This window comes from Procambarus clarkii, chromosome 60 (assembly GCF_040958095.1).
Source record: "Procambarus clarkii isolate CNS0578487 chromosome 60, FALCON_Pclarkii_2.0, whole genome shotgun sequence".
NCBI classification, from domain to species: Eukaryota; Metazoa; Arthropoda; class Malacostraca; order Decapoda; family Cambaridae; genus Procambarus; species Procambarus clarkii.
This window is the reverse complement of record NC_091209.1, coordinates 1,117,826-1,145,432: the sequence shown is the minus strand read 5'-3', so window position 1 is coordinate 1,145,432 and position 27,607 is coordinate 1,117,826. Positions and strand designations below refer to the sequence as shown.

Here is a 27,607-nt window from a genome sequence, read left to right as displayed (position 1 = left end):
CAGGAGACCATCAGGGAGGCCCTGGAGATGATGACCAAAGAGACAGGTGCCACAGCTGACCCCATACACCTGGGAGACTCAGCCTCCACCATTAATGTTTGTGTTGGTAATGACAGGTGCAGGAGACCATCAGGGAGGCCCTGGAGATGATGACCACAGAGACAGGTGCCACAGGTGACCCCGTACACCTGGGAGACTCAGCCTCCAGCATCATGAATAAAGTTCAGGAAATCACTGGAGAGATCCTCCAGAAACAATTAACAGTAAGTTTCTGATTTCCTCTCATAGGTCATATCACAAGATATTGAGTTGCATTTTGAGGAGAGGAAGCCTGTTTCTAGGTTTATCGAGGTTCCCCAAGGTCAACTACTGACTTTCCTTAACATACAATGCACAATAGTTGCCTAACTCCTGGATAAATATTTACTGGTAGGTGAACAGAGGCAACAGGTGAAAGGAAACATGTGAACCATTTCTGTCCTGCATGGTGATTAAACCTGTAATCCTCTGTTGAACCCGGGATCCTGACTCCCTCACAAAGGCGCAGAGTCAGCCAGTAGAGGGAGGCTGTAGCTACAGGTCCAGCACCAACCCTTTGCCAGTAGAGGGGGGGGGGGGAGCTTAAGCTACAGGTCCAGCACCAACCCTTTGCCAGTAGAGGGGAGCTGGAGCTACAGGTCCAGCACTAACCCCCTGCCAGTAGAGGGGGGCTGGAGCTACAGGTCCAGCACCAACCCCCTGCCAATAGAGGGGACATGGAGCTACAGGTACAGCACAACCCCCTGCCAGTAGAGGGAGGCGGGAGCTACAGGTCTAGCACCAACCCCCGGCCAGTAGAGGGGGCAGGAGCTACAGGTCCAGCACCAACCCACTGCCAGTAGAGTGGGGGTTGGAGCTACAGGTCCAGCACCAACCCCCTGCCAGTAGAACGGGGGGGGGGGGGCATGAGCTACAGGTCCAGCACCAACCCCCTGTCAGTAGAAGGGGTCTGGAGATACAGGTCCAGCACCAACCCCCTGCCAGTAGAGGTGGGGTGGAGCTACAGGTCCAGAACCAACCAACCCCTGCCAGTAGAGGGGGGCTGGAGCTACAGGTCCAGCACCAACCCCCTGCCAGTAGAGGGGGGCTTAAGCTACAGGTCCCGCACCAACCCCCTGCCAGTAGAGAGGGCAGGAGCTTCATGTCCAGCACCAACCCACTGCCAGTAGAGGGGGGCTTAAGCTACAGGTCCCGCACCAACCCCCTGCCAGTAAAGGGAAGGGCTGGAGCTACAGGTCCAGCACCAACCCCCTGCCAGTAAAGGGGAGGGCTGGAGCTACAGGTCCAAACCCCCCCCCCTGCCAGTAGAGGGGGGCTGGAGCTACAGGTCCAACACCAACCCCCCCTGCCAGTAGAGGGGGGGCTGGAGCTACAGGTCCAGCACCAACTTCCCTGCCAGTAGAAGGGGGCTGGAGCTACAGGTCCAGTACCGACCCCCTGCCAGAAGAGGGGGCTGGAGCTATAGGTCCAACACAACCCTCTGCCAGTAGAGGGAGGCTGGAGCTACAGGTACAACACCAACCCCCCCCCCCCCTGCCAGTAGAGGGGGGCTGGAGCTACAAGTCCAGCACCAACCCCCTGCCAGTAGAGGGGGCTTAAGCTACAGGTCCAGCGCCAACCCCCTGCCAGTAGAGGGGGGGGGGGCTGGAGCTACAGGTCCAGCACCAACCCCTTGCCAGTAGAGTGGGGCTGGAGCTACAGGTCCAGCACCAACGCCCTGCCAGTAGAGGGGGGGGGGCTGTAGCTACAGGTCCAGCACCAACCCCTTGCCAGTAGAGGGGGGCTGGACCTACAGGTCCAGCACCAACCCCCTGCCAGTAGAGGGGGGCTGGAGCTACAGGTCAAACACCAACCCCCTGCCAGTAGAGTGGCGCTGGAGCTACAGGTCCAACACCAACCCCCTGCCAGTAGAGTGGGGCTGGAGCTACAGGTCTAACACCAACCCCTTGCCAGTAGAGGGGGGCTGGAGCTACAGGTCCAGCACCAGCCTCCCTGCCAGTAGAGTGGGGTTAGAGCTCCAGGTCCAGCACCAACCCCCTGCCAATAGAGGTGGGCTGGAGCTACAGATTCAGCACCAGCCCCCTGCCAGTAGAGGGGGGCTGGAGCTACAGGTCCAGCACCAGCCCCCTGCCAGTAGAGGGGGGCTGGAGCTACAGGTCCAGCACCAAACCCCCTGCCAATAGAGGTGGGCTGGAGCTACAGATCCAGCACCAACCCCCTGCCAGTAAAAGTGGGCTGGAGCTACAGGTCCAGAACCAACCCCCTACCAGTAGAGGGGGACTGGAGCTACAGGTCCAGCACCAGCCTCCTGCCAGTAGAGGGGGGCTGGAGCTACATGTCCAGAACCAACCCCCTGCCAGTAGAGGGGGGCTGGAGCTACAGGTCCAGAACCAAACCCCTGCCAGTAGGGGGGGGGGCTGGAGCTATAGATCCAGGACCAACTCCCTGCCAGTAGAGGGGGGCTGGAGCTGCAGGTCCAGCCCCAACCCCCTGCCAGTAGAGGGGGGCTGGAGCTATAGGTCCAGCACCAACCCCCTGCCAGTAGAGGGGGGCTGGAGCTACAGGTCCAGAACCAACCCCCTGCCAGTAGAGGGGGGCTGGAGCTACAGGTCCAGAACCAAACCCCTTCCAGTAGGGGGGGGGGCTGGAGCTATAGATCCAGGACCAACTCCCTGCCAGTAAAGGGGGGCTGGAGCTGCAGGTCCAGCCCCAACCCCCTGCCAGTAGAGGGGGGCTGGAGCTATAGGTCCAGCACCAACCCCCTGCCAGTAGAGGGGGGCTGGAGCTATAGGTCCAGCACCAACCCCACAGCCTTCATACTCAGACCATAAGCTCATTGAAGTGCGAACTAGCATAAATTACGGTAGTAGGTCTAAGAGACCCAACAAGCGAGAAGGAATATTCAATCAATTCAATTTCAACAATTGGAGGATTGACTCATATCAACCCCCCCATACTTCATACTCAGACCATAAGCTCATTGGAGTGCGAACTAGCATAAGTAACGGTAGTAGGTCTATGAGACCCAACAAGCTAGAAGGAATATTCAATCAATTCAATTTCAACAATAGGAGGATTGACTGGGAAAAAATAAATGTAGATCTTGCAACCATTCAATGGGAGACGGTCTTAAGCGACAAAACTCCCATACAGGGAATAGCTGAACTGACAGCTGAAGCTTATGAGGTCTGCTTGAAGCACGTGCATGTGAGGAGGGGCAGAAAGAGGTCCACTTTAGAAAGAGAACGCAGACGACTGTACAGGAGAAGGAAAAGAATAACGGAAATGCTTCGGCAGACACAACTATCACTAGCAAGGAAAATAAGCCTAAGCAGAAAGATCGAAGAAGTAGAACAAACGTTGAAGCGATCATATGAGTCTGAGGAAATGGAATTGGAACAGAAAGCTATACAAGAGATACGGAAAAATCCGAAATATTTTTTCACATACGCAAAATCAAAATAAAAAACATCGACCAGTATTGGACCATTAATTACAAATGAAGGTACGTACACAGAGGACAACAAAGAGATTAGTGAAATTCTAAGAGGCCAGTATGAGGCTATGTTTAGCACACCAATAAACAACATGAAAGTTGATAACCCAGACAGCTTCTTTATGAATGACATTCAAGCTGCAGATAATATAACGGATATTACCACAAACTCGGAAGACTTTGAAAGAGAAATTGACAATATGCCTATGCACTCAGCTCCTGGGCCTGACTCATGGAATTCAATATTCATAAAGAAATGTAAAGTACCAGTAGCGAGAGCACTCAGTGTAATATGGAGAAAGAGCCTGGGTACAGGGGAGATACCAGCAGCACTTAAATCTGCAGATATAGCTCAGTTGCACAAGGGGGGGAGTAAAGCCGTGGCAAAAAATTATAGGCCAGTTGCACTAACATCACACATAATAAAAGCGTTTCAAAGAGTGATTAGGAATCAAATTTCTAGTTTTTTGGAAAACATTGAATTGCACAATCCAGGACAACATGGATTTAGAGCGGGAAGATCCTGTCTCTCACAGTTACTCAACCACTATAACAAAATCACAGAAGCCCTAGAAGAAAAGCAAAATGCAGATGTTGTATACACAGACTTTGCAAAGGTGTTCGACGAATGTGACCATGGGGTGATAGCTCACAAAATGAGGTCAATGGGAATAACTGGAAAAGTAGGACGCTGGATACTCAATTTCCTGTCGAACAGAACACAAAGAGTAACAGTCAATCAGATAAAATCGAGTCCAAGCGATGTTAAAAGCTCTGTACCTCAAGGTACAGTCCTTGCACCGCTACTGTTCCTTATTCTCATATCTGATATAGACAAAAATACACATCACAGCTTCATGTCGTCCTTTGGAGATGACACAAAAATCAGCATGAAAATTACCTCTGCTGAAGACATTGAAAAACTACAAGCAGATGTCAACAAAGTTTTCGATTGGGCAGCAGAAAAAAACATGATGTTTAACAGTGATAAATTTCAGGTACTCAGGTACGGCAAAAATGAGGATCTGAAACATAATACAGGGTACAAAACACAATCAAATCTTCCCATAGTAGAAAAACAGCATGTCAAGGATTTGGGAATAATGATGTCCGACGACCTAACGTTTAGGGAACATAACCAAGCAAATATTGTGTATGCCAGAAAAGTGATCGGATGGATTACGAGAACTTTCAAATCCAGGGATCCCATCACAATGGTTGTACTCTTCAAGTCACTTGTGTTGTCCCATCTCGAGTACTGCTCAGAACTCACTTCCCCCTTCAGAGCAGGAGAGATTGCTGAAATAGAGGGAATACAGAGAACATATACGGCATGCATAAACGAGATAAAACACCTAAATTATTGGGATCGTCTCAAAGCTCTCCAAATGTACTCACTAGAAAGGAGACGAGAGAGATACCAAATAATATACACATGGAAAATACTGGAGGGTCAGGTCCCAAATCTACACAGTAAAATAATAACGTACTGGAGTGAACGATATGGAAGAAAATGCAAGATTGAACCAGTGAAGAGCAGAGGTGCCATAGGCACAATCAGAGAGCACTGTATAAACATCAGAGGTCCGCGGTTGTTCAACGTCCTCCCAGCGACTATAAGAAATATTGCCGGAACAACCGTGGACATCTTCAGAAGAAAACTGGACGGTTTTCTAAGAGAAGTTCCGGATCAGCCGGGCTGTGGTGGGCATGTGGTCCTGCGGGCCGCTCCAAGCAACAGCCTGGTGGACCAGACTCTCACAAGTCGAGCCTGGCCTCGGGCCGGGCTTGGGGAGTAGAAGAACTCCCAGAACCCCATCAAGCAGGTATCAACCAGGTATAAGCCAGTAGAGAGGGGGACTGGAGCTACAGGCCCAGCATCAACCCGATGCCAGTAGTGGTGGGCAGGAGCTGCAGGTCCAGAACCGATCCCCTGCCAGTCGAGGGGAAGCTGGAGCTACGGCCTGCGACCTGCGATGCACTCCCACTGGTCCTTGAGGTGCTTCCGGGGCTTAGTGTCCCCGCGGCCCGGTCGTCGACAAGGCCTCCTGGTTGCTGGACTGATCAACCAGGCTGTTGGATGCGGCTGCTCGCAGCCTGACGTATGAGTCACAGCCTGGTTGATCAGGTATCCTTTGGAGGTGCTTATCCAGTTCTCTCTTGAACACTGTGAGGGGTCGGCCAGTTATGCCCCTTATGTGTAGTGGAAGCGTGTTGAACAGTCTCGGGCCTCTGATGTTGATAGAGTTCTCTCTCAGAGTACCTGTTGCACCTCTGCTTTTCAACGGGGGTATTCTGCACATCCTGCCATGTCTTCTGGTCTCATGTGATGTTATTTCTGTGTGCAGGTTTGGGACCAGCCCCTCAATTATTTTCCACGTGTAAATTATTATGTATCTCTCCCGCCTGCGCTCAAGGGAGTACAGATTTAGGCACTTTAATCGGTCCCAGTAATTTAGATGTTTTACTGAGTGGATTCTAGCAGTAAAGGATCTCTGCACGCTCTCCAGGTCAGCAATTTCTCCAGCTTTGAAAGGGGCTGTCATTGTGCAGCAGTACTCCACTCTAGAGAGCACAAGCGTTTTGAAAAGTATCATCATCGGTATAGCATCTCTAGTGTGAAAGGTTCTTGTTATCCAACCTGTCATTTTTCTTGCAGTTGTGACGGCTACATTATTGTGTTCTTTATTGCTACAGGTCCAGCACCAACCCTCTGCCAGTAGAGGGGGGCTGGAGCTACAGGTCCAGAACCAACCCCCTGCCAGTAGAGGTGAGCTGGAGCTACAGGTCCAGAACCGACCCCCTGCCAGTAGAGGGGGGGTTGGAGCTACAGGTCCAGCACCAACCCCCTGCCAGTAGAGGTGGGCTAGAGGTACAGGTCCAGCACCAACCCCCTGCCAGTAGAGGTGAGCTGGAGCTAAAGGTCCAGAACCAACCCCCTGCCAGTAGAGGGGGGGGGGGCTGGAGCTACAGGTCCAGCACCAACCCCCTGCCAGTAGAGAGGGGCTGGAGCTACAGATCCAGAACCAACCCCCTTCCAGTAGAAGGATGCTGGAGCTACAGATCCAGAACCAGCCCCCTGCTAGTAGAGGGGGGCTGGAGCTACAGGTCCAGCACCAATCCCCTGCCAGTAGAGAGGGGTACCTGGTTGATACCTGGTTGATGGTGTTCTGGGAGTTCTTCTACTCTCCAAGCCCGGCCTGCGGCCAGGCTTGACTTGTGAGAGTTTGGTCCACTAGGCTGTTGCTTGAAGCGGCCTGCAGGCCCACATGCCCACCACAGCCCGGCCCGGCACTCCTTGGAGGAATAAGTCTAGTTTCCTCCTGAAGATGTCCACGGTTGCTCCGACAATATTTCTTATGCTTGCTGGGAGGACGTTGAACAACCGCAGACCTCTGATGTTTATACAGTGTTCTCTGATTGTGCCTATGGCACCTCTGCTCTTCACTGGTTCTATTCTGTATTTTCTTCCATATCGTTCACTCCACTACGTTGTTATTTTACTGTGTAGATTTGGTACTTGGCCCTCCAGTATCTTCCAGGTGTATATTATTTGATATCTCTCTCGTCTTCTTTCTAGTGAGTACATTTGGAGGGCTTTGAGACGATCCCAATAATTTTGGTGCTTTATTGCATCTATGCGTGCCGTATATGTTCTCTGTATTCCCTCTATTTCAGCAGTCTCTCCTGCTCTGAAGGGGGAAGTGAGTACTGAGCAGTACTCAAGACGGGACAACACAAGTGACTTGAAGAGTACAACCATTGTGGTGGGATCCCTGGATTTGAAAGTTCTCGTAATCCATCCTATCATTTTTCTGGCTTACGCAATATTTGCTTGGTTATGCTCTATAACCCTTAAAATGTGCATGGCGTATATATACGCCCTGAGTAACATGTCCCACGGTGCGCATAGCGTATATATACGCCATAGGGTGCCAGGCCCAATTCAAATGGCCCACGGCTACACGGGGTTCACAGTAGCTTCCTCAGGGCTCTTGTAAACAGATGCCATTTAAACAAAAAATCGTGGGCAATATTCTCAGGTGTGAGAGGCACAGTACTGTTGGAGCAACCAAGGCTGGTGCACGCAGCATGAGCAAACAGCATTGCTGTTCAGCTTGTGACCACAGCATTGCCGAAATATTAAAATAAATATATAATTGTTATTATTTAGCGATGACAATATTACAGATGACCCATGACTGTGATATAAATAACCAGGGTTGTGATAATAGCAGGATTGTTGTAATAATTAGCGCTGTGGGAGGAGTGATGCTGAGAGACGGAGGGAGACAGCATCGTTTACTGACTGTGTGGCTCCCTGTTATTGTTTGCATTCACCATACCAGCTCAGTGGTTCTCTGTGGTGAACACAAATGTAAATACTTATATATAATGTGTTTATTAGTGTAATAACAGCAGAAGGATTATGCTGGGAGGAGCCATATGGGTGACAGAGGTGACGTCGTTTGCACGATTTGTCTAGCTGTTTAGAGGGTGGCCACTATGCTCTTTGGGCGCACTACAAGCTTAGGTGTACAGTTATGGTGCATAAAACATGTAGATACTTATATATAATATGTGTATATAGGGTAATAACACTGCAAACAGTATTGTTGGGGTAGAAAGTTTAGTGCGTGTGACCTTGAATGAGCGAGGGAGCCGCCATCTGTGTATAGCGATGACTCTTAGTGCCTGAACTAACTATATCAGCTTAGCTGTACAGTTGTGGTGAACAAAATATATACATACTTATATATAACGTCTGTATATAGTGTAATAACACCACAAATGGTATTGTTGGGGAAGAAAGTTTAGTGCGTGTGTTGAGGGAGTGGCAGCGAGTGGCTGGCTGGTGTGTGGCGGTAACTCTTCGTTGCTTTTCGACTCTCAATACCAACTTAGTGGTTCGTTATGGTGACCAAAACATGCAGATACTTATATATAACCTGTGTATAGAGTGTAATAGCAGCAAAACTATTTGTTTATTGTTTTATAAACATAATAATTGAATCACTAATATGCACATCATACTTTTGAGTATAGCGATTATTCACCACTTTTATTATATAAATATATTACAATACACACTATTGAATAATATTACTGCAAAAAAACTAAGAAAAAATCAATCGGAGACATTGAAACAATTAGGTAATAATATCATTTTTGGCAACTCCCACCTGTCAGCACGGGTGACGCGGACCGGGTCTGACGACCGCTCTGTCAACGCCCACTTTTTGCCAGACTTCCTCGGCCAATTGCGCCCAAAATATGTCACCTACGATTTTTTTTTATTTTTCCTGTGCTCAGGGGACACAAATTAACATGTTTAGAAGACGAAAAAAAAATTTTGAATTTTTTTTTATTGCTCACAGGGGTGTAAATGTCCCCAGGACCCCTGAGCAGTGTAAGGGTTAAACGTTAGGTCGTCAGACATTATTATTCCCAAATCCTTTACATGCTGTTTTCCTACTATGGGTACATTTGATTGTGTTTTGTACTCTGTATTATGTTTAAGGTCCTCATTTTTACCGTACCTGAGTACCTGGAATTTATCACTGTTAAACATCATGTTATTTTCTAATGCCCAGTCAAAAACATTATTAATATCAGCTTGAAGTTTTTCAATGTCTTCAGCCGAGATAATTTTCATAATGATTTTTGTGTCATCTGCAAAGGATGATACAAAGCTGTGACTTGTATTTTTGTCTATATCTGATATGAGAATAAGGAAAAGCAGCGGTGCAAGGACTGTACCCTGAGGTACAGAGCTTTTAACTGCACTTGGACTAGATTTTATATGGTTGACCATTACTCGCTGAGTCCTGTTTGACAGAAAACTGAGTATCCAGCGTCCTACTTTACCGGTTATTCCCATTGACTTCATTTTGTGTGCTATCACGCCATGGTCACATTTATCAAAAGCCTTTGCGAAGTCCGTATATATCACATCAGCATTCTGTTTTTCTTCTAGTGCCTCGGTGACTTTGTCGTAGTGCTCAAGTAGCTGTGAGAGGCACGATCTTCCTGCTCGAAATCCATGTTGGCCTGGGTTGTGAAGGTCATTGGTCTCCATGAAATTGGTGACCTGACTCCTAATCACTCTCTCAAATACTTTTATGATGTACGATGTTAGTGCAACTAGACTATAATTCTTTGCCAATGCTTTGCGCCCTCCCTCGTGTAGAGGGGCTATGTCTGCTACTTTAAGTGCATCTGGTATCTCCCCCGTGTCCAAGCTCTTCCTCCACACTATACTGAGTGCCTGTGCTACCGGCACTTTGCATTTCTTTATAAATATTGAATTCCATGAGTCTGGACCTGGGGCCAAGTGCATGGGCATGTTTTCAATTTCTCTTTCAAAATTTTGTGCGCTCTTGTTGATATCAGTTATGTTTACCGGGGTTTGAATATCCCACATAAAGAAATTGTCTGGATCTTCCACTTTCATGTTGTTTATTGGAGTGCTAAACATGTCCTCATACTGCTTTTTTAGGATTTCCCTAATTTCTTTGTCATCCTCCGTGTATGAACCTTCACTTGTACAAATAGGTCCAATACTGGCAGTGGTTTTTGCTTTTGATTTCGCATATGTGAAGAAATATTTTGGATTTTTCTTTATTTCCTGAATTGCTTTCTGTTCTAACTGCCTTTCTTCAGTTTCATATGAGTGTTTCAATTTCCGCTCGATTTCTTCAATCTCCCTATTTAAATTATTCCTTCTTTGACGGGAAATTCGTGTTTGCATAAGCAGTTCCGTTATTTTTTTCCTGCGTTTATAGTGTCGTCTGCGTTCTCTTTCTACGTTGGATCTCTTTCTGGCTTTCCTCAAAGGAACATGTTTCAGACAGACTTGATACGCTTCCGAAGTCAGTTTTTCTATTCCTTCTGTAGGACTTGTATTACTTAGAACATTTTCCCATGGAATGTTTATAAGTTCCCTGTTTATTATCTCCCAGTCTATCCTTTTATTATTAAAATTGAATTTACTGAATAGCCCCTCTCTCTTTATCAACGTTTTAGGTCTATTCTGAGTATTGATGGTCGTTTGCACTTCAATGAACTTGTGATCTGAGTATGTGGTATCTGATATCGTAATGTCTCTGATAATGTCTTTATTGTTCGTAAAGACCAGATCTAGAATATTTTCATTTCTCGTTGGCTCCGATATCTGCTGATTGAGTGAAAATTTGTCACAGAATCTAAGTAGTTCTCTACTCTGTGGTTGGTTAGGTCCTGATAGATTTCCTGGTATAATATTATTGTTTGCTATTTTCCACCTGAGACTAGGCAAGTTGAAGTCACCTAGGAAGATAATATCAGGTATCGGGTTCTCCAAATTATGAAGGCTATTCTCTATTTTGTTTATCTGTTCTGTGAATTCCTCAGCCGTTGCATCTGGCGGTTTGTATATTAGAATAATCACTAAATTTATTTTCTCTATTTGTATTCCCAGTACCTCTACCACCTCATTTGTAACGTTTAGGAGCTCCGAGCATACAAGGTCTTCCCTAATATACAGACCCACTCCTCCATGTGACCTAATTTTTCTATCACACCTGTATAGGTTATATCCTGGAATCCAGATCTCACTGTTCAACAATTCCCCTGCATGGGTTTCTGTGAAAGCTCCAAATACTGCATTTGACTCCGTGAGGAGGCCATTTATGAACTGTACTTTGTTGTTTGTTCTTGTTTTCAGTCCTTGTATGTTGGCAAAGATGAATGAAATTAGTGATAGTTTGAATGGGAGACTTTTTCGGCATGCCCATTATGCGTGGACATAATGCGTTTGTTCTGACCAGTACTGATTGTTGTAGGGCAGTTGCCTGTCGTAGTTGTAGTTCCCTTTCGGTGTGTAATTGTATCTGTAATGCAAGTGGATCTGGCATCCAGTTCCATACACCCTATGCTCCTCCTTTTGAATTCTCTTTCGGTCTGGTATAAAAAATTTATAGAGTTTCCTCCAGATTCATTATCCTGCTTGCCACTCTTTATGTAGCGTTCCGTGCCTTTCACGTGAAAGTGTGGGCAGCTAAGGTCATAGCATTTTCTGTCCTCCAGTGAGGTTTGGCACATGTCAGGAGGGAAAAACCTACATATTGATCCAAATCGACACTCACCTTTCCTAAGCATATTTAAACATTTTTTGGGATGTTGGTAACTGCATTCTAATCCTTTCTTATTACCAGCATATCTATGTCTGCATATGCCCTTTGCATAAAATTTGCATAAGTCTGTCTTTCTGTTCTGAATTGCTCTATCGGGAACCATCGTAGTGTCTGTACCTATTGAGCTGTCAGTGCTGTCTGTTACACTTTCTAGTTTACTGTCATCTACATCTGGGCCTACTGGTCAGAGTTTACAACTTCCTGAGTTTCAGCCTCAGTTTCATCCCTGACTATAGCCTCCGCCCCTGGTATATTAGAATTGTTGTTGTTCCTTTCCCACTCCTTCTGGATGTCTGGTAGGCTTCCAATGAATGATGTTTTCTGATCATGCATCATGTTATCTAGAAGGTTTTTTAGGATATTCCAAGCTGGCAGGTCATTTTTACACACCCAGAGCAAGTGGCTAGCTCTCAGTGACGTGGTGTTACTCACTCCAGTACAAGCCGAATGAAATCTATTCTTACAGATAAAACATTCAATTCCCGTTACCTTCGACTTTAAGGAGTTGTTACAGTGGCCACAAATTTGTATATTTACTCCCATTTTGCCTTGTTTTGTCGTATATATATCTATATATTTATAATATTATATGTATACCATATATTTGTAACAATATATATGTTTATTTGTTCTACTGTATGGTCAGTACTTATCACACGGTCGAGGGTGAGGGTCCCAGAGGCTGTACAGTTGACATGTTGTTGTCCCAGGCCGCGGCTGGAGGCCTAGTTGCCAGTTACTTGGGTTATAACACTGATATATTAATTCGCTTGTATTACAATAAGAGATTTTCTGCTTTATTTCCGACTTGCAATAGTATTCACTTTCTCTATTAATAATTTCTCAATCCACATTCCCCTATTACACTTGTTGGAAACCAATTTGCTAGTAAGCACACACACACACGGTGGGCACACGGGACGTGGGTCTATGGGGTGGGTTCTGGCACCACGAGGTGGACTCCACAAAATTCACTTGTTATTTCCTTAAAGCACAAAAGTCGGATGGCAATCACTATGGTATATTGTTTATTAAGTTGAGATGCACTTTATGAGATATCTGACTGTGTTTAGTTCCTGTATCACTGAAATATCCCGAGATATATATTGTTTTTCACAGAGCTCGTGCTCTCATGTGCTTCCCCTCCCCACACTCTACGGATCTCCTGGGGGGCTGGAGCTACAGGTCCAGCACCTACCCCCTGCCAGTAGAGGGGGGTTGGAGCTACAGGTCCAGCACCAACCCCCTGCCAGTAGAGGGGGGGGGGGCTGGAGCTACAGGTCCAGCACCAACCCCCTGCCAGTAGAGGTTAGCTAGAGCTACAGGTCCAGAACCAACCCCCTGCCAGTAGAGAGGGGGCTGGAGCTACAGGTCCAGCACCAACCCCCTGCCAGTAGAGAGAGGGGTAGAGCTACAGGTCCAGAACCAACCTCCTGCCAGTAGAGGGGGGCTGGAGCTACAGGTCCAGCACCAACCCCCTGCCAGTAGAAGGGGGCTGGAGCTACAGATCCAGAACCAACCCTCTGCCAGTAAAGGGGGGCTGGACCTACAGGTCCAGAACCAACCCTCTGCCAGTAGAGGTGGGCTGGAGCTACAGATCCAGTACCAACCCCCCTGCCAGTAGAGGGGGGCTGGAGCTACAGGTCCAGCACCAGTCCCCTGCCAGTAGAGTGCGGCTGGAGCTACAGGTCCAGCACAAACCCCCTACCAGTAGAGGGTGGCTTGAGCTACAGGTCCAACACCAACCCCCTGCCAGTAGAGATGTGGGGGGGGGGGGTGGCTGGAACTACAGGTCCAGCACCAACCCCCTGCCACTAGAGGGGGGCTGGAGCTACAAACCCAGCACCAACCCCCTGCCAGTAGATGGGGGCTGGAGCTACAGGTCCAGCACCAACCCCCTGCCAGTAGAGGATGGCTGGAGCTACAGGTCCAGTACCAACCCCCCCTGCCAGTAGAGGGGGGGCTGGAGCTACAGGTCCAGTACCAACCCCATGCCAGTAGAAAGAGGGCTGGAGCTACAGATCCAGCTCCAACCCCCTGCCAGTAAAGAGGAGCAGGAGCTACAGGTCAAGCACCATACCCCCTGCCAGTAGAGGGAGGCTGGTGCTACAGGTCCAGCACCAACCCTACTGCCAGTAGAGGTGGGCTGGAGCTACAGGTCCAGAACTAACTCCCTGCCAATAGAGGGGGGGGGGGGGGTTGGAGCTACAGGTCCAGCACCAACCCCCTGCCAGTAGAGGGGGGGCTGGAGCTACAGGTCCAGCACCAACCCCCTGCCAGTAGAGGTGGGCTGGAGCTACAGGTCCAGCACCAACCCCCTGCCAGTAAAGGTGGGGCTGGAGCTGCAGGTCCAGCACCAACCCCGTGCCAGTAGAGGTGGGCTGGAGCTACAGGTCCAGCACCAACCCCCTGCCAGTAGAGGGGGGGATGGAGCTACAGGTCCAGCACCAACCCGAAGCCAGTAGAGGGGGGGATGGAGCTACAGGTCCAGCACCAACCCGAAGCCAGTAGAGGGGGCGCTGGAGCTACAGTTCCAGCACCAACCCCCTGCCAGTAGAGGGGGGCTGGAGCTACATGTCCAGCACCAACCCCCTGCCAGTAGAGGGGGGGCTGGAGCTACAGGTTCAGCACAAACCCCCCTGCCAGTACAAAGGGAGACTGGAGCTACAGGTCCAGCACCAACCCCCTGCCAGTAGAGGGGGGTTGGAGCTACAGGTCCAAAACCAACCCCCTGCCAGGAGAGGTTAGCTGGAGCTACAGGTCCAGAACCAACCCCCTGCCAGTAGAGGGGGGTTGGAGCTACAGGTCCAGCACCAACCCCCTGCCAGTAGAGGGGGGGGCTGGAGCTACAGGTCCAGCACCAACCCCCTGCCAGTAGAGGTTAGCTGGAGCTACAGGTCCAGCACCAACCCCCTGCCAGTAGAGAGAGGGGTGGAGCTACAGGTCCAGCACCAACCCCCTGCCAGTAGAGGTTAGCTAGAGCTACAGGTCCAGAACCAACCCCCTGCCAGTAGAGGGGGGCTGGAGCTACAGGTCCAGCACCAACCCCCTGCCAGTAGAGGGGGGCTGGAGCTACAGGTCCAGAACCAGCCCTCTGCCAGTAGAGGTGGGCTGGAGCTACAGGTCCAGCACCAACCCCCCTGCCAGTAGAGGGGCCTGGAACTACAGGTCCAGCACAAACCCCTTGCCAGTAGAAAGGGGGCTGGAGCTACAGGTCCAGCTCCAACCCCCTGCCAGTAGAGGAAGGGCTGGAGCTACAGGTCCAGCACCAGCCCTCTGCCAGTAGAGGTGGGCTGGAACTACAGGTCCAGCACAAACCCCTTGCCAGTAGAAAGGGACCTGGAGCTACAGGTCCAGCACCAACCCGAAGCCAGTAGAGGGGGCGCTGGAGCTACAGTTCCAGCACCATCCCCCTGCCAGTAGAGGGGGGCTGGAGCTACATGTCCAGCACCAACCCCCTGCCAGTAGAGGGGGGGCTGGAGCTACAGGTTCAGCACAAACCCCCCTGCCAGTACAAAGGGAGACTGGAGCTACAGGTCCAGCACCAACCCCCTGCCAGTAGAGGGGGGTTGGAGCTACAGGTCCAAAACCAACCCCCTGCCAGGAGAGGTTAGCTGGAGCTACAGGTCCAGAACCAACCCCCTGCCAGTAGAGGGGGGTTGGAGCTACAGGTCCAGCACCAACCCCCTGCCAGTAGAGGGGGGGCTGGAGCTACAGGTCCAGCACCAACCCCCTGCCAGTAGAGGTTAGCTAGAGCTACAGGTCCAGAACCAACCCCCTGCCAGTAGAGGGGGTCTGGAGCTACAGGTCCAGCACCAACCCCCTGCCAGTAGAGAGAGGGGTGGAGCTACAGGTCCAGCACCAACCCCCTGCCAGTAGAGGTTAGCTAGAGCTACAGGTCCAGAACCAACCCCCTGCCAGTAGAGGGGGGCTGAAGCTACAGGTCCAGCACCAACCCCCTGCCAGTAGAGGGGGGGCTGGAGCTACAGGTCCAGAACCAGCCCTCTGCCAGTAGAGGTGGGCTGGAGCTACAGGTCCAGCACCAACCCCCCTGTCAGTAGAGGGGCCTGGAACTACAGGTCCAGCACAAACCCCTTGCCAGTAGAAAGGGGGCTGGAGCTACAGGTCCAGCTCCAACCCCCTGCCAGTAGAGGAAGGGCTGGAGCTACAGGTCCAGCACCAGCCCTCTGCCAGTAGAGGTGGGCTGGAACTATAGGTCCAGCACAAACCCCTTGCCAGTAGAAAGGGACCTGGAGCTACAGGTCCAGAAATAACCCCCTGCCAGTAGAGGAAGGGCTGGAGCTACAGGTCCAGCACCAGCCCTCTGCCAGTAGAGGTGGGCTGGAACTACAGGTCCAGCACAAACCCCTTGCCAGTAGAAAGGGACCTGGAGCTACAGGTCCAGAAATAACTCCCTGCCAATAGAGGGGGGCTGGAGCTACAGGTCCAGCACCAACCCCCTGCCAGTAGAGGTGGGCTGGAGCTACAGGTCCAGAACTAACTCCCTGCCAATAGAGGGGGGGGGGGGGCTGGAGCTACAGGTCCAGCACCAACCCCCTGCCAGTAGAGGTGGGGCTGGAGCTACAGGTCCAGCACCAACCCCCTGCCAGTAGAGGTGGGCTGGAGCTACAGGTCCAGCACCAACCCCCTGCCAGTAAAGGTGGGGCTGGAGCTGCAGGTCCAGCACCAACCCCGTGCCAGTAGAGGTGGGCTAGAGCTACAGGTCCAGCACCAACCCCCTGCCAGTAGAGGGGGGGATGGAGCTACAGGTCCAGCACCAACCCGAAGCCAGTAGAGGGGGGGATGGAGCTACAGGTCCAGCACCAACCCGAAGCCAGTAGAGGGGGCGCTGGAGCTACAGTTCCAGCACCAACCCCCTGCCAGTAGAGGGGGGCTGGAGCTACATGTCCAGCACCAACCCCCTGCCAGTAGAGGGGGGGCTGGAGCTACAGGTTCAGCACAAACCCCCCTGCCAGTACAAAGGGAGACTGGAGCTACAGGTCCAGAACCAACCCCCTGCCAGTAGAGGGGGGTTGGAGCTACAGGTCCAGCACCAACCCCCTGCCAGTAGAGGGGGGGCTGGAGCTACAGGTCCAGCACCAACCCCCTGCCAGTAGAGGTTAGCTAGAGCTACAGGTCCAGAACCAACCCCCTGCCAGTAGAGGGGGGGCTGGAGCTACAGGTCCAGCACCAACCCCCTGCCAGTAGAGAGAGGGGTGGAGCTACAGGTCCAGCACCAACCCCCTGCCAGTAGAGGTTAGCTAGAGCTACAGGTCCAGAACCAACCCCCTGCCAGTAGAGGGGGGCTGGAGCTACAGGTCCAGCACCAACCCCCTGCCAGTAGAGGGGGGCTGGAGCTACAGGTCCAGAACCAGCCCTCTGCCAGTAGAGGTGGGCTGGAGCTACAGGTCCAGCACCAACCCCCCTGCCAGTAGAGGGGCCTGGAACTACAGGTCCAGCACAAACCCCTTGCCAGTAGAAAGGGGGCTGGAGCTACAGGTCCAGCTCCAACCCCCTGCCAGTACAGGAAGGGCTGGAGCTACAGGTCCAGCACCAGCCCTCTGCCAGTAGAGGTGGGCTGGAACTACAGTTCCAGCACCATCCCCCTGCCAGTAGAGGGGGGCTGGAGCTACATGTCCAGCACCAACCCCCTGCCAGTAGAGGGGGGGCTGGAGCTACAGGTCCAGCACAAACCCCCCTGCCAGTACAAAGGGAGACTGGAGCTACAGGTCCAGCACCAACCCCCTGCCAGTAGAGGGGGGTTGGAGCTACAGGTCCAAAACCAACCCCCTGCCAGGAGAGGTTAGCTGGAGCTACAGGTCCAGAACCAACCCCCTGCCAGTAGAGGGGGGTTGGAGCTACAGGTCCAGCACCAACCCCCTGCCAGTAGAGGGGGGGCTGGAGCTACAGGTCCAGCACCAACCCCCTGCCAGTAGAGGTTAGCTAGAGCTACAGGTCCAGAACCAACCCCCTGCCAGTAGAGGGGGGGCTGGAGCTACAGGTCCAGCACCAACCCCCTGCCAGTAGAGAGAGGGGTGGAGCTACAGGTCCAGCACCAACCCCCTGCCAGTAGAGGTTAGCTAGAGCTACAGGTCCAGAACCAACCCCCTGCCAGTAGAGGGGGGCTGGAGCTACAGGTCCAGCACCAACCCCCTGCCAGTAGAGGGGGGCTGGAGCTACAGGTCCAGAACCAGCCCTCTGCCAGTAGAGGTGGGCTGGAGCTACAGTTCCAGCACCAACCCCTTGCCAGTAGAAAGGGGGCTGGAGCTACAGGTCCAGCTCCAACCGCCTGCCAGTAGAGGAAGGGCTGGAGCTACAGGTCCAGCACCAGCCCTCTGCCAGTAGAGGTGGGCTGGAACTACAGGTCCAGCACAAACCCCTTGCCAGTAGAAAGGGACCTGGAGCTACAGGTCCAGATATAACCCCCTGCCAGTAGAGGAAGGGCTGGAGCTACAGGTCCAGCACCAGCCCTCTGCCAGTAGAGGTGGGCTGGAACTACAGGTCCAGCACAAACCCCTTGCCAGTAGAAAGGGACCTGGAGCTACAGGTCCAGAAATAACTCCCTGCCAATAGAGGGGGGCTGGTGCTACAGGTCCAGCACCAACCCCCTGCCAGTAGAGGTGGGCTGGAGGTACAGGTCCAGCACCACCCCGAAGCCAGTAGACGGGGTTCAGGAGCTACATGTCCAGCACCAACCCCTTGCCAGTAGAGGTGGGCTGGAGCTACAGGTCCAGCACCAACCCCCTGCCAGTAGTGGGGAGGCTGAAGCTACAGGTTCAGCACCAACCCCCCTGCCAGTAGAGGTGGGCTGGAGCTACAGGTCCATCACCAACCCCCTGCCAGTAAAGGGGGGGCTGGGGCTACAGGTCCGGCACCAACCCCTGCCAGTAAAGGGGAGCTGTAGATGCAGGTCCAGCACCAACCCCCCTGCCAGTAGAGTGGGGCTGGAGCTACAGGTCCAGCACCAACCTCCTGCCAGTAAAGGTAGGCTGGAGCTACAGGTCCAGCACCAACTCCCCTGCCAGTAGAGGGGCGCTGGAGCTACAGGTTCAGAACCAACCCCCTGCCAGTAGAGGGGGCTGGAGCTACAGTTCCAGAACCAACCCCCTGCCAGTAGAGGGGGCTGGAGCTACAGGTTCAGAACCAACCCCCTGCCAGTAGACGTGAGCTGGAGCTACAGGTCCAGCACCAACCCCCTGCCAGTAGAGGGGCGCTGGAGCTACAAGTCCAGCACCAACCCCCTGCCAGAAGAGGAGGGCTGGAACTACAGGTCCAGCATCAACCCCCTTGACACTAGAGGGGGCTGGGGCTACAGGTCCAGCACCAACCCCTTGCCAGTAAAGGGGGGGCTGGCACTACAGGTCCAGCACCAACCCCCTGCCAGTAGAGGTGGGCTGGAGCTACAGCTCCAGCAACGACCCCCTGCCAGTAGAGGGGGCTGGAGCTACAGGTCCAGCACCAACCACCTGCCAGTTGAGGGGGGCTGGAGCTACAGGTCCAGCAACGACCCCCTGCCAGTAGAGGGGGCTGTAGCTACAGGTCCAGCACCAACCCTCTGCCAGTAGAGGTGAGCTGGAGCTACAGGTCCAGCACTAACCCACTGCCAGTAGAGGGGGCTGGAGCTACAGGTCCAGCACCAACCCCCTGCCAGTTGAGGGGGCTGGAGCTACAGGTTCAGAACCAACCCCCTGCCAGTAGACGTGAGCTGGAGCTACAGGTCCAGCACCAACCACCTGCCAGTAGAGGGGGGCTGGAGCTATAGGTCCAGCACCAACCCCCTGCCAGTTGAGGGGGCTGGAGCTACAGGTTCAGAACCAACCCCCTGCCAGTAGACGTGAGCTGGAGCTACAGGTCCAGCACCAACCACCTGCCAATTGAGGGGGGCTGGGGTTACAGGTCCATCACCAACCCCCTTCCAGTAGACGTGATCTGGAGCTGCAATTCAAGCACCATCTCCCCTGCCAGTAGAGGGGGCTGGAGCTACAGGTCCAGCACAAACCCCCTGCCAGTAGAGGGGGGGCTGGAGTTACAGGTCCAGCACAAACCCCCTGCCAGCAGAGGGGGGCTGGAGCTACAGGTTCACCATCAACCCCCTGCCAGTAGAGGAAGGGCTGGAGCTACAGGTCCAGCACCAACCCCCTGCCAGTAGAGGGGGGGCTGGAGCTACAGGTCCAGCACTAACCCCCTGTCAGTAGAGGGGGGCTGGAGCTACAGGTCCAGCAGCAACCCCCTGCTAGTAGAGGGAGGCTGGAGCTACAGGTCCAGCACCAACCCCCTGCCAGTAGAGCTGGGCTGGAGCTATAGGTCCAGCACCAACCCCATGCCAGTAGAGGGGGTCTGGAGCTACAGGTCCAGCACCAACATCATGACAGTAGAGGGGGGCTGGAGCTACATGTCCATCACCAACCCCCTGCCAGTAGAGGAGGGCTGGAGTTAATGTCCATCACCAACCCCCTGCCAGTAGAGCTGGGCTGGAGCTATAGGTCCGGCACCAACCCCATGCCAGTAGAGGGGGTCTGGAGCTACAGGTCCAGCACCAACCCCATGACAGTAGAGGGGGGCTGGAGCTACAGGTCCAGCACCAACCCTTTGCCAGTAGAGGGGGGCTGGAGCTACAGGTCCAGCACCAAACCCCCCTGCCAGTAGAGGGGAGTCTGGAGCTACAGGTCCAGCACCAAACCCCTGCCAGTAGAGGTGGGCTAGAGCTACAGGTTCAGCACCAACCCCTTGCAAAGTGGAGGGGGGGCTGGAGCTACAGGTCCAGCACCAACCATCTGCCAGTAGAGGGGGGCTGGAGTTATAGGTCCAGCACGACCCCCCTGCCAGTAAAGGGGGGCTGGAGCTACAAGTCCAGGACCAACCCTCTGCCAGTAAAGAAGGGCTGGAGCTACAGGTCCAACACCAACCCCTTGCCAGTAGAGGGGGGCTGGAAAAACAAGTCCAGCAGCAACCCCTGTTAGTAGAGGGGGGCTAGAACAACAGGTTCAGCACCAACCCCCTTCCAGTAGAGGGGGGCTGGAGCTACAGGTCCAGCACCAACCCCCCTGCCAGTAGAGTGGGGCTGGAGCTACAAATCCAGCACCAACCCCCTGCCAGTAGAGGGGGGCTGGAGCTACAGGTCCAGAATCAACCCCCCTGCCAGTAGATGGGGGCTGGAGCTAAAGGAGCAGCACCAACACCCTGCCAGTAGAGGGGGGCTGGAGTTTCAGGTTCAGCACCAACCCCCTGCCAGTAGAGTGGGGCTGGGGCTACAGGTCCAGCACCTACCCCCTGCCAGTAGAGGGGGGGCTGGGGCTATAGTACCAGCACCAACCCCCTGCCAATTGAGGGGGGCTGGGGTTACAGGTCCAACATCAACCCCCTGCCAGTAGGGGGCTTGAGCTACAGGTCCAGCACCAACCCCCTGCCAGTAGAGGGGGGCTTGTGCTATAGGTCCAGCACCAACCCCCTGCCAGTAAAGGGAGGGCTGGCACTACAGGTCCAGCACCAACCCCCTGCCAGTAGAGAGGGAAGGTGGAGCTACAGGTCCAGCACCAACCCCCTGCCAGTAGAGGGGCGCTGGAGCTACAGGCCCAGCATCAACCCCCTGCTAGTAAAGGGAGGCTGGAGCTCCAGGTCCAGCACCAACCCCCTGCCAGTAGAGGTGGGCTGGAGCTACTGGTCCAGCACCAACCCCATGCCAGTAGAGGGGGTCTGGAGCTTCAGGTCCAGCACCAACCCCATGCCAGTAGAGGGGGGCTAGAGCTACATGTCCATCACCAACCCCATGCCAGTAGAGGAAGGGCTGGAGCTACAGGTCCAGGACCAACCCCTTGCCAGTAGAGGGGGGGCTGGAGCTACAGGTCCAGCACCAACCCCATGCCAGTAGAGGGGGGCTAGAGCTACATGTCCATCACCAACCCCATGCCAGTAGAGGAAGGGCTGGAGCTACAGGTCCAGGACCAACCCCTTGCCAGTAGAGGGGGGGCTGGAGCTACAGGTCCAGCACCAACCTCTTGCCAGTAGAGGGGGGCTGGGGCTACAGGTCCAGCACCAACCCTCTGCCAGTAGAGGGGGGCTGGAGTTACAGGTCCAGCACCAATCCCTTATCAGTAGAGGGGGGGGGGGCTGGAGCTACAGGTCCAGCACCAACCCCCTGCCAGGAGATAGTGAGATGGTGGGCTGGAGGTACAAGTCCAATACCATCCCCCTGTCAGTAGAGGGGGGGGGCTGGAGCTACAGGTCCTGCATAATGGGGCTGACACTGACCATAGGTGATAATGGGGCTGACACTGACCACAGGTGATAATGGGGCTGACACTGACCACAGGTGATAATGGGGCTGACACTGACCACAGGTGATAATGGGGCTGACACTGACCACAGGTGATAATGGGGCTGACACTGACCACAGGTGATAATGGAGCTGACACTGTCCACAGGTGATAATGGAGCTGACACTGTCCACAGGTGATAATGGTGCTGACACTGACCACAGGTGATAATGGGGCTGACACTGTCCACAGGTGATAATGGGGCTGACACTGACCATAGGTGATAATGGGGCTGACACTGAACACAGGTGATAATGGGGCTGACACTGACCACAGGTGATAATGGGGCTGACACTGACCACAGGTGATAATGGTGCTGACACTGACCACAGGTGATAATGGGGCTGACACTGACCACAGGTGATAATGGGGCTGACACTGACCACAGGTGATAATGGGGCTGACACTGATAACAGATGATAATGGGGCTGACACTGTCCACAGGTTGAGGACCTCCGCAGGAGGATGAGGGAGCCCGTCAAGAGGCTGGTGGAGGCTGGCCGGGTGTTGGCCGTCCAGGAAGACCAAGATGGCCGCCGCTCCGCCAGGATAACTCTACAAGACGGACAGCTGTACCTCCACCCACTCCTGCGTCAGCCCACGCCCGCCCACACCCACACCCTCCAGGTTACTTTATTACACCCACTATTTTTACTGACATTACTGACTTATTGAGTTATGATAACTAATATAACATTCTGTTATACAGTTGTCAGCATGATTTATTTCATTTCCTGCAGGAGAGTGAGGTTATGGGCGTGCTGGAGCCCTCCTGCACCCTGGCGTTCCTTGACCTCGGGTGGGCGGGGTCAACAAGAGGGCGGGTTACCATCCAGCTGACCCCTGACACTCCGCTGGCCAGACAGTTTGTGTTGTTATGTACGGGCCAGCGGGGCCACACCTACCGCAACACTAAACTGTTGCAGGTGTGGGACAAGGGTGAGCCGGGGGAGTGTGTGAGGGGCGGAGACTACGAGAGTAATGATGGTAGGGGAGGAGCCCCACTGCTGCCTGACCTCCAGGGGCAGTACCGGGGGTCAGGCCAGGCAGGAGCTGTGGGGGCCTGGTATGAGCCGGGGGATCCCACGAGTGCCCAGTTCATCATCATCACCAGGGACAACCAGGATGGTGACCAGTGGTCAGATGTCTTCGGTGATGTGGTGAGCGGTCTGGATGTGGTGAGGGCGGCAGTCAACCACAGTGACATTACGGAGGTGACTGTGGTGGACTGTGGTGTTGTGCTGCCACTCTAGTTCACTGTACCACCACCATCACTACTGTGGTGTTGTGCTGCCACTCTAGTTCACTGTACCACCATCATCACTACTGTGGTGTTGTGCTGCCACTCTAGTTCACTGTACCACCACCATCACTACTGTGGTGTTGTGCTGCCACTCTAGTTCACTGTACCACCACCATCACTACTGTGGTGTTGTGCTGCCACTCTAGTTCACTGTACCATCACTACTGTGGTGTTGTGCTGCCACTCTAGTTCACTGTACCATCACCATCACTACTGTGGTGTTGTGCTGCCACTCTAGTTCACTGTACCATCACCATCACTACTGTGGTGTTGTGCTGCCACTCTAGTTCACTGTACCATCACCATCACTACTGTGGTGTTGTGCTGCCACTCTAGTTCACTGTACCATCACCATCACTACTGTGGTGTTGTGCTGCCACTCTAGTTCACTGTACCATCACCATCACTACTGTAGTGTTGTGCTGCCACTCTAGTTCACTGTACCATCACCATCACTACTGTGGTGTTGTGCTGCCACTCTATTTCACTGTACCATCACCATCACTACTGTGGTGTTGTGCTGCCACTCTAGTTCACTGTACCACCACTACTGTGGTGTTGTGCTGCCACTCTAGTTCACTGTACCATCACCATCACTACTGTGGTGTTGTGCTGCCACTCTAGTTCACTGTACCACCACCATCACTACTGTGGTGTTGTGCTGCCACTCTAGTTCACTGTACCACCACCATCACTACTGTGGTGTTGTGCTGCCACTCTAGTTCACTGTACCACCACCATCACTACTGTGGTGTTGTGCTGTCACTCTAGTTCACAGTACCATCACCATCACTACAGTGGTGTTGTGCTGCCACTCTAGTTCACTGTACCATCACTGCTGTGGTGTTGTGCTGCCACTCTAGTTCACTGTACCACCACCATCACTACTGTGGTGTTGTGCTGCCACTCTAGTTCACTGTACCACCACCATCACTACTGTGGTGTTGTGCTGCCACTCTAGTTCACTGTACCACCACCATCACTACTGTGGTGTTGTGCTGCCACTCTAGTTCACAGTACCATCACCATCACTATAGTGGTGTTGTGCTGCCACTCTAGTTCACTGTACCATCACCATCACTACTGTGGTGTTGTGCTGCCACTCTAGTTCACTGTACCATCACCATCACTACTGTGGTGTTGTGCTGCCACTCTAGTTCACTGTACCATCACTACTGTGGTGTTGATCTGCCACACTAGTTCACTGTACCACTACCATCACTACTGTGGTGTTGTGCTGCCACTCTAGTTCACTGTACCATCACCATCACTACTCTGGTGTTGTGCTGCCACTCTGTTTCACTGTACCACCACCATCACTACTCTGGTGTTGTGCTGCCACTCTGTTTCACTGTACCACCACCACCACTACTGTGGTGTTGTGCTGCCACTCTAGTTCACTGTACCACCACCATCACTCCTGCATCACCATGGGCTGCATGTTTTGATACCAATGTAATTTAAGGACACACCTTTATCACTATGTCATCATAATTTCACTATCTTTGGTATTTAACAGTTTGGTATTTATACTTTGGTATCATATACCTGACAATCTCGGCTGTATCACCATCAATGCTATATCTTCTCAGAACTGTAACCTATCATTGCTGTATCACTATAGCTTCACTATCACCTCTATATATCACCATCACCTCAGGGCCCACACTTGGGGTCATATACTGACCATGTTGAGTAACAAATTGTTAGTGTCACTATATGACAGCTGTTGTCACTGTTATATCACCAACAGCTCACTATCACTGCTACACCAACATCATTTCACTGTCTCTGCATTATCACCTCACACTGATATATTTCCTCACATTCACTGATATATCACTGCTACAGCACCACTATCTCACTATCACTGTAATAGCACCATCACCGCACTACCACTGCCATATCACCATTACCTCACTATCACTGCTATTTCACTATCACAAGGGTGTGTTGTGATATTGCAAGTCTCCGTCAGTCTCCGTGGTGTAGTGGTAAGACACTCGCCTGGCGTTCCGCGAGCGCTATGTAATGGGTTTGTATCCTGGCCGGGGAGGATTTACTGGGCGCAATTCCTTAACTGTAGCCTCTGTTTAACGCAACAGTAAAATGTGTACTTGGATGAAAAATCAATTCTTCGCGGCAGGGGATCGTATTCCAGGGACCTGCCCGAAACGCTACGCGTACTAGTGGCTGTACAAGAATGTAACAACTCTTGTATATATCTCAAAAAAAAAAAATTACCATACTGGACCATGGTGTGTTGTGATATTACCATACTGGTCCATGGTGTGTTGTGATATTACCATACTGGTCCATGGTGTGTTGTGATATTACCATACTGGTCCATGGTGTGTTGTGATATTACCATACTGGTCCATGGTGTGTTGTGATATTACCATACTGGTCCATGGTGTGTTGTGATATTACCATACTGGTCCATGGTGTGTTGTGATATTACCATACTGGACCATGGTGTGTTGTGATATTACCATACTGGACCATGGTGTGTTGTGATATTACCATACTGGTCCATGGTGTGTTGTGATATTACCATACTGGTCCATGGTGTGTTGTGATATTACCATACTGGTCCATGGTGTGTTGTGATATTACCATACTGGACCATGGTGTGTTGTGGTATTACAATACTGGTCCATGGTGTGTTGTGATATTACCATACTGGTCCATGGTGTGTTGTGATATTACCATACTGGTCCATGGTGTGTTGTGATATTACCATACTGGTCCATTGTGTGTTGTGATATTACCATACTGGACCATGGTGTGTTGTGATATTACCATACTGGACCATGGTGTGTTGTGATATTACCATACTGGTCCATGGTGTGTTGTGATATTACCATACTGGTCCATGGTGTGTTGTGATATTACCATACTGGTCCATGGTGTGTTGTGATATTACCATACTGGACCATGGTGTGTTTGTGGTATTACAATACTGGTCCATGGTGTGTTGTGATATTACCATACTGGTCCATGGTGTGTTGTGATATTACCATACTGGTCCATGGTGTGTTGTGATATTACCATACTGGTCCATGGTGTGTTGTGATATTACCATACTGGACCATGGTGTGTTGTGATATTACCATACTGGTCCATGGTGTGTTGTGATATTACCATACAGGACCATGGTGTGTTGTGATATTACCATATGGGTGTGAGGTGGTGTTATGACCACACATACACCAGTATGATTATACTGTAGCTGGTGTATGATGTGCTCAAACTGTATAGTGATGTCTTGGCTGATTAGCCTAGTATCACGAATATTAATTTATGTAGTTATTATTTTTTCGACAACACACTAGTATTAAATGTGTATTGCAAATGTATTCCACATATATCTATGTATATTTAGATCATATATCTGTACTATAAGTCCTTGCCATGTATTTGTGGATATATATTAGAAGTCTAGTGAATAGCAGTAGCCTAATGTCATGTAGCTTGAAAAACATCCCCCCCTCCCCTTCCGGCCCGTTGGCGTCGTGAGGGGGCTTGGTGGACGGCTGCCGGAGTGTGATGCTCCATTGGGCAGTCCTCTGTCCTTTTTTTTTGGCCTTGCACTCCTGCTGCTGTCTTCTCCAATTGTGCCGGATCGCTTTTCCTTTTACTTATGTTTCGTTTTTCTCCCCCCTCTTCTCCTATCTGCTTGTCGTTTCCTGCCGACCTTTTGCTTGTTTTGGATTATTTCTTTGGACTTCTTCTATTTTGACGCCCGGGTGCTTGAGGATGCATACTCTTGCACCCGTAGAACTGTAGTACCCGACGTCTCGAGCGAGGGGAACCTTTTATTGTCAATCCCCCTTTCGTCGCTGAACCCGATCTCGACGGACTGACGGTTCTTAAGGTGGCGTGTGTTGGGCGTATACTCACGACGCATCCCTAGGGGGCCCCGGCATGATCGGCGATAGCTTCCTGTTGGGTGTCCTGCCTCTAATTGTGGCTCCATGGTGGGTTTGGGGGCACATTCGTGGATGAATTTGTTACTTTTCGTCTCTATGTCGTTGAATGTTTCCGTTGTACCCTCTCAGGCTCGTGGGGTGGGCGACCAAGCCCCCGAGTCGGCCTGTATTGGAAGACCAGGCTCTGTAGCTCCCGCTGCGTTGGGCCCCGACCTTGCTCCTCCTTTGACCGTCCTGTCTTCTTCCCCCAGCTCCCCTCCCTCCTCTGAGGTTGGGTCGAGCCTCCAGCCCCCGGTGGTGACCACTTCGTCCCCTGGTGTGGCTAAGTCTTTCGTTGTGACTACTGCGCC

General features: G+C 52.1%; 1 protein-coding gene across 1 annotated transcript; it reads left to right on the top strand.

Annotated features, from left to right (window-relative positions):
- The first annotated feature begins 145 nt into the window (after window positions 1–145).
- Window positions 146–25,573, top strand: LOC138353869 (peptidyl-prolyl cis-trans isomerase-like). Its single transcript, XM_069307296.1, has 3 exons — window positions 146–263; window positions 22,467–22,649; window positions 22,763–25,573. Exons 1-3 carry the CDS (start codon window positions 147–149, stop codon window positions 23,273–23,275), a joined length of 813 nt encoding a protein of 270 aa, XP_069163397.1. The 5' UTR covers window position 146; the 3' UTR covers window positions 23,276–25,573.
- The last annotated feature ends 2,034 nt before the right edge of the window (window positions 25,574–27,607 follow it).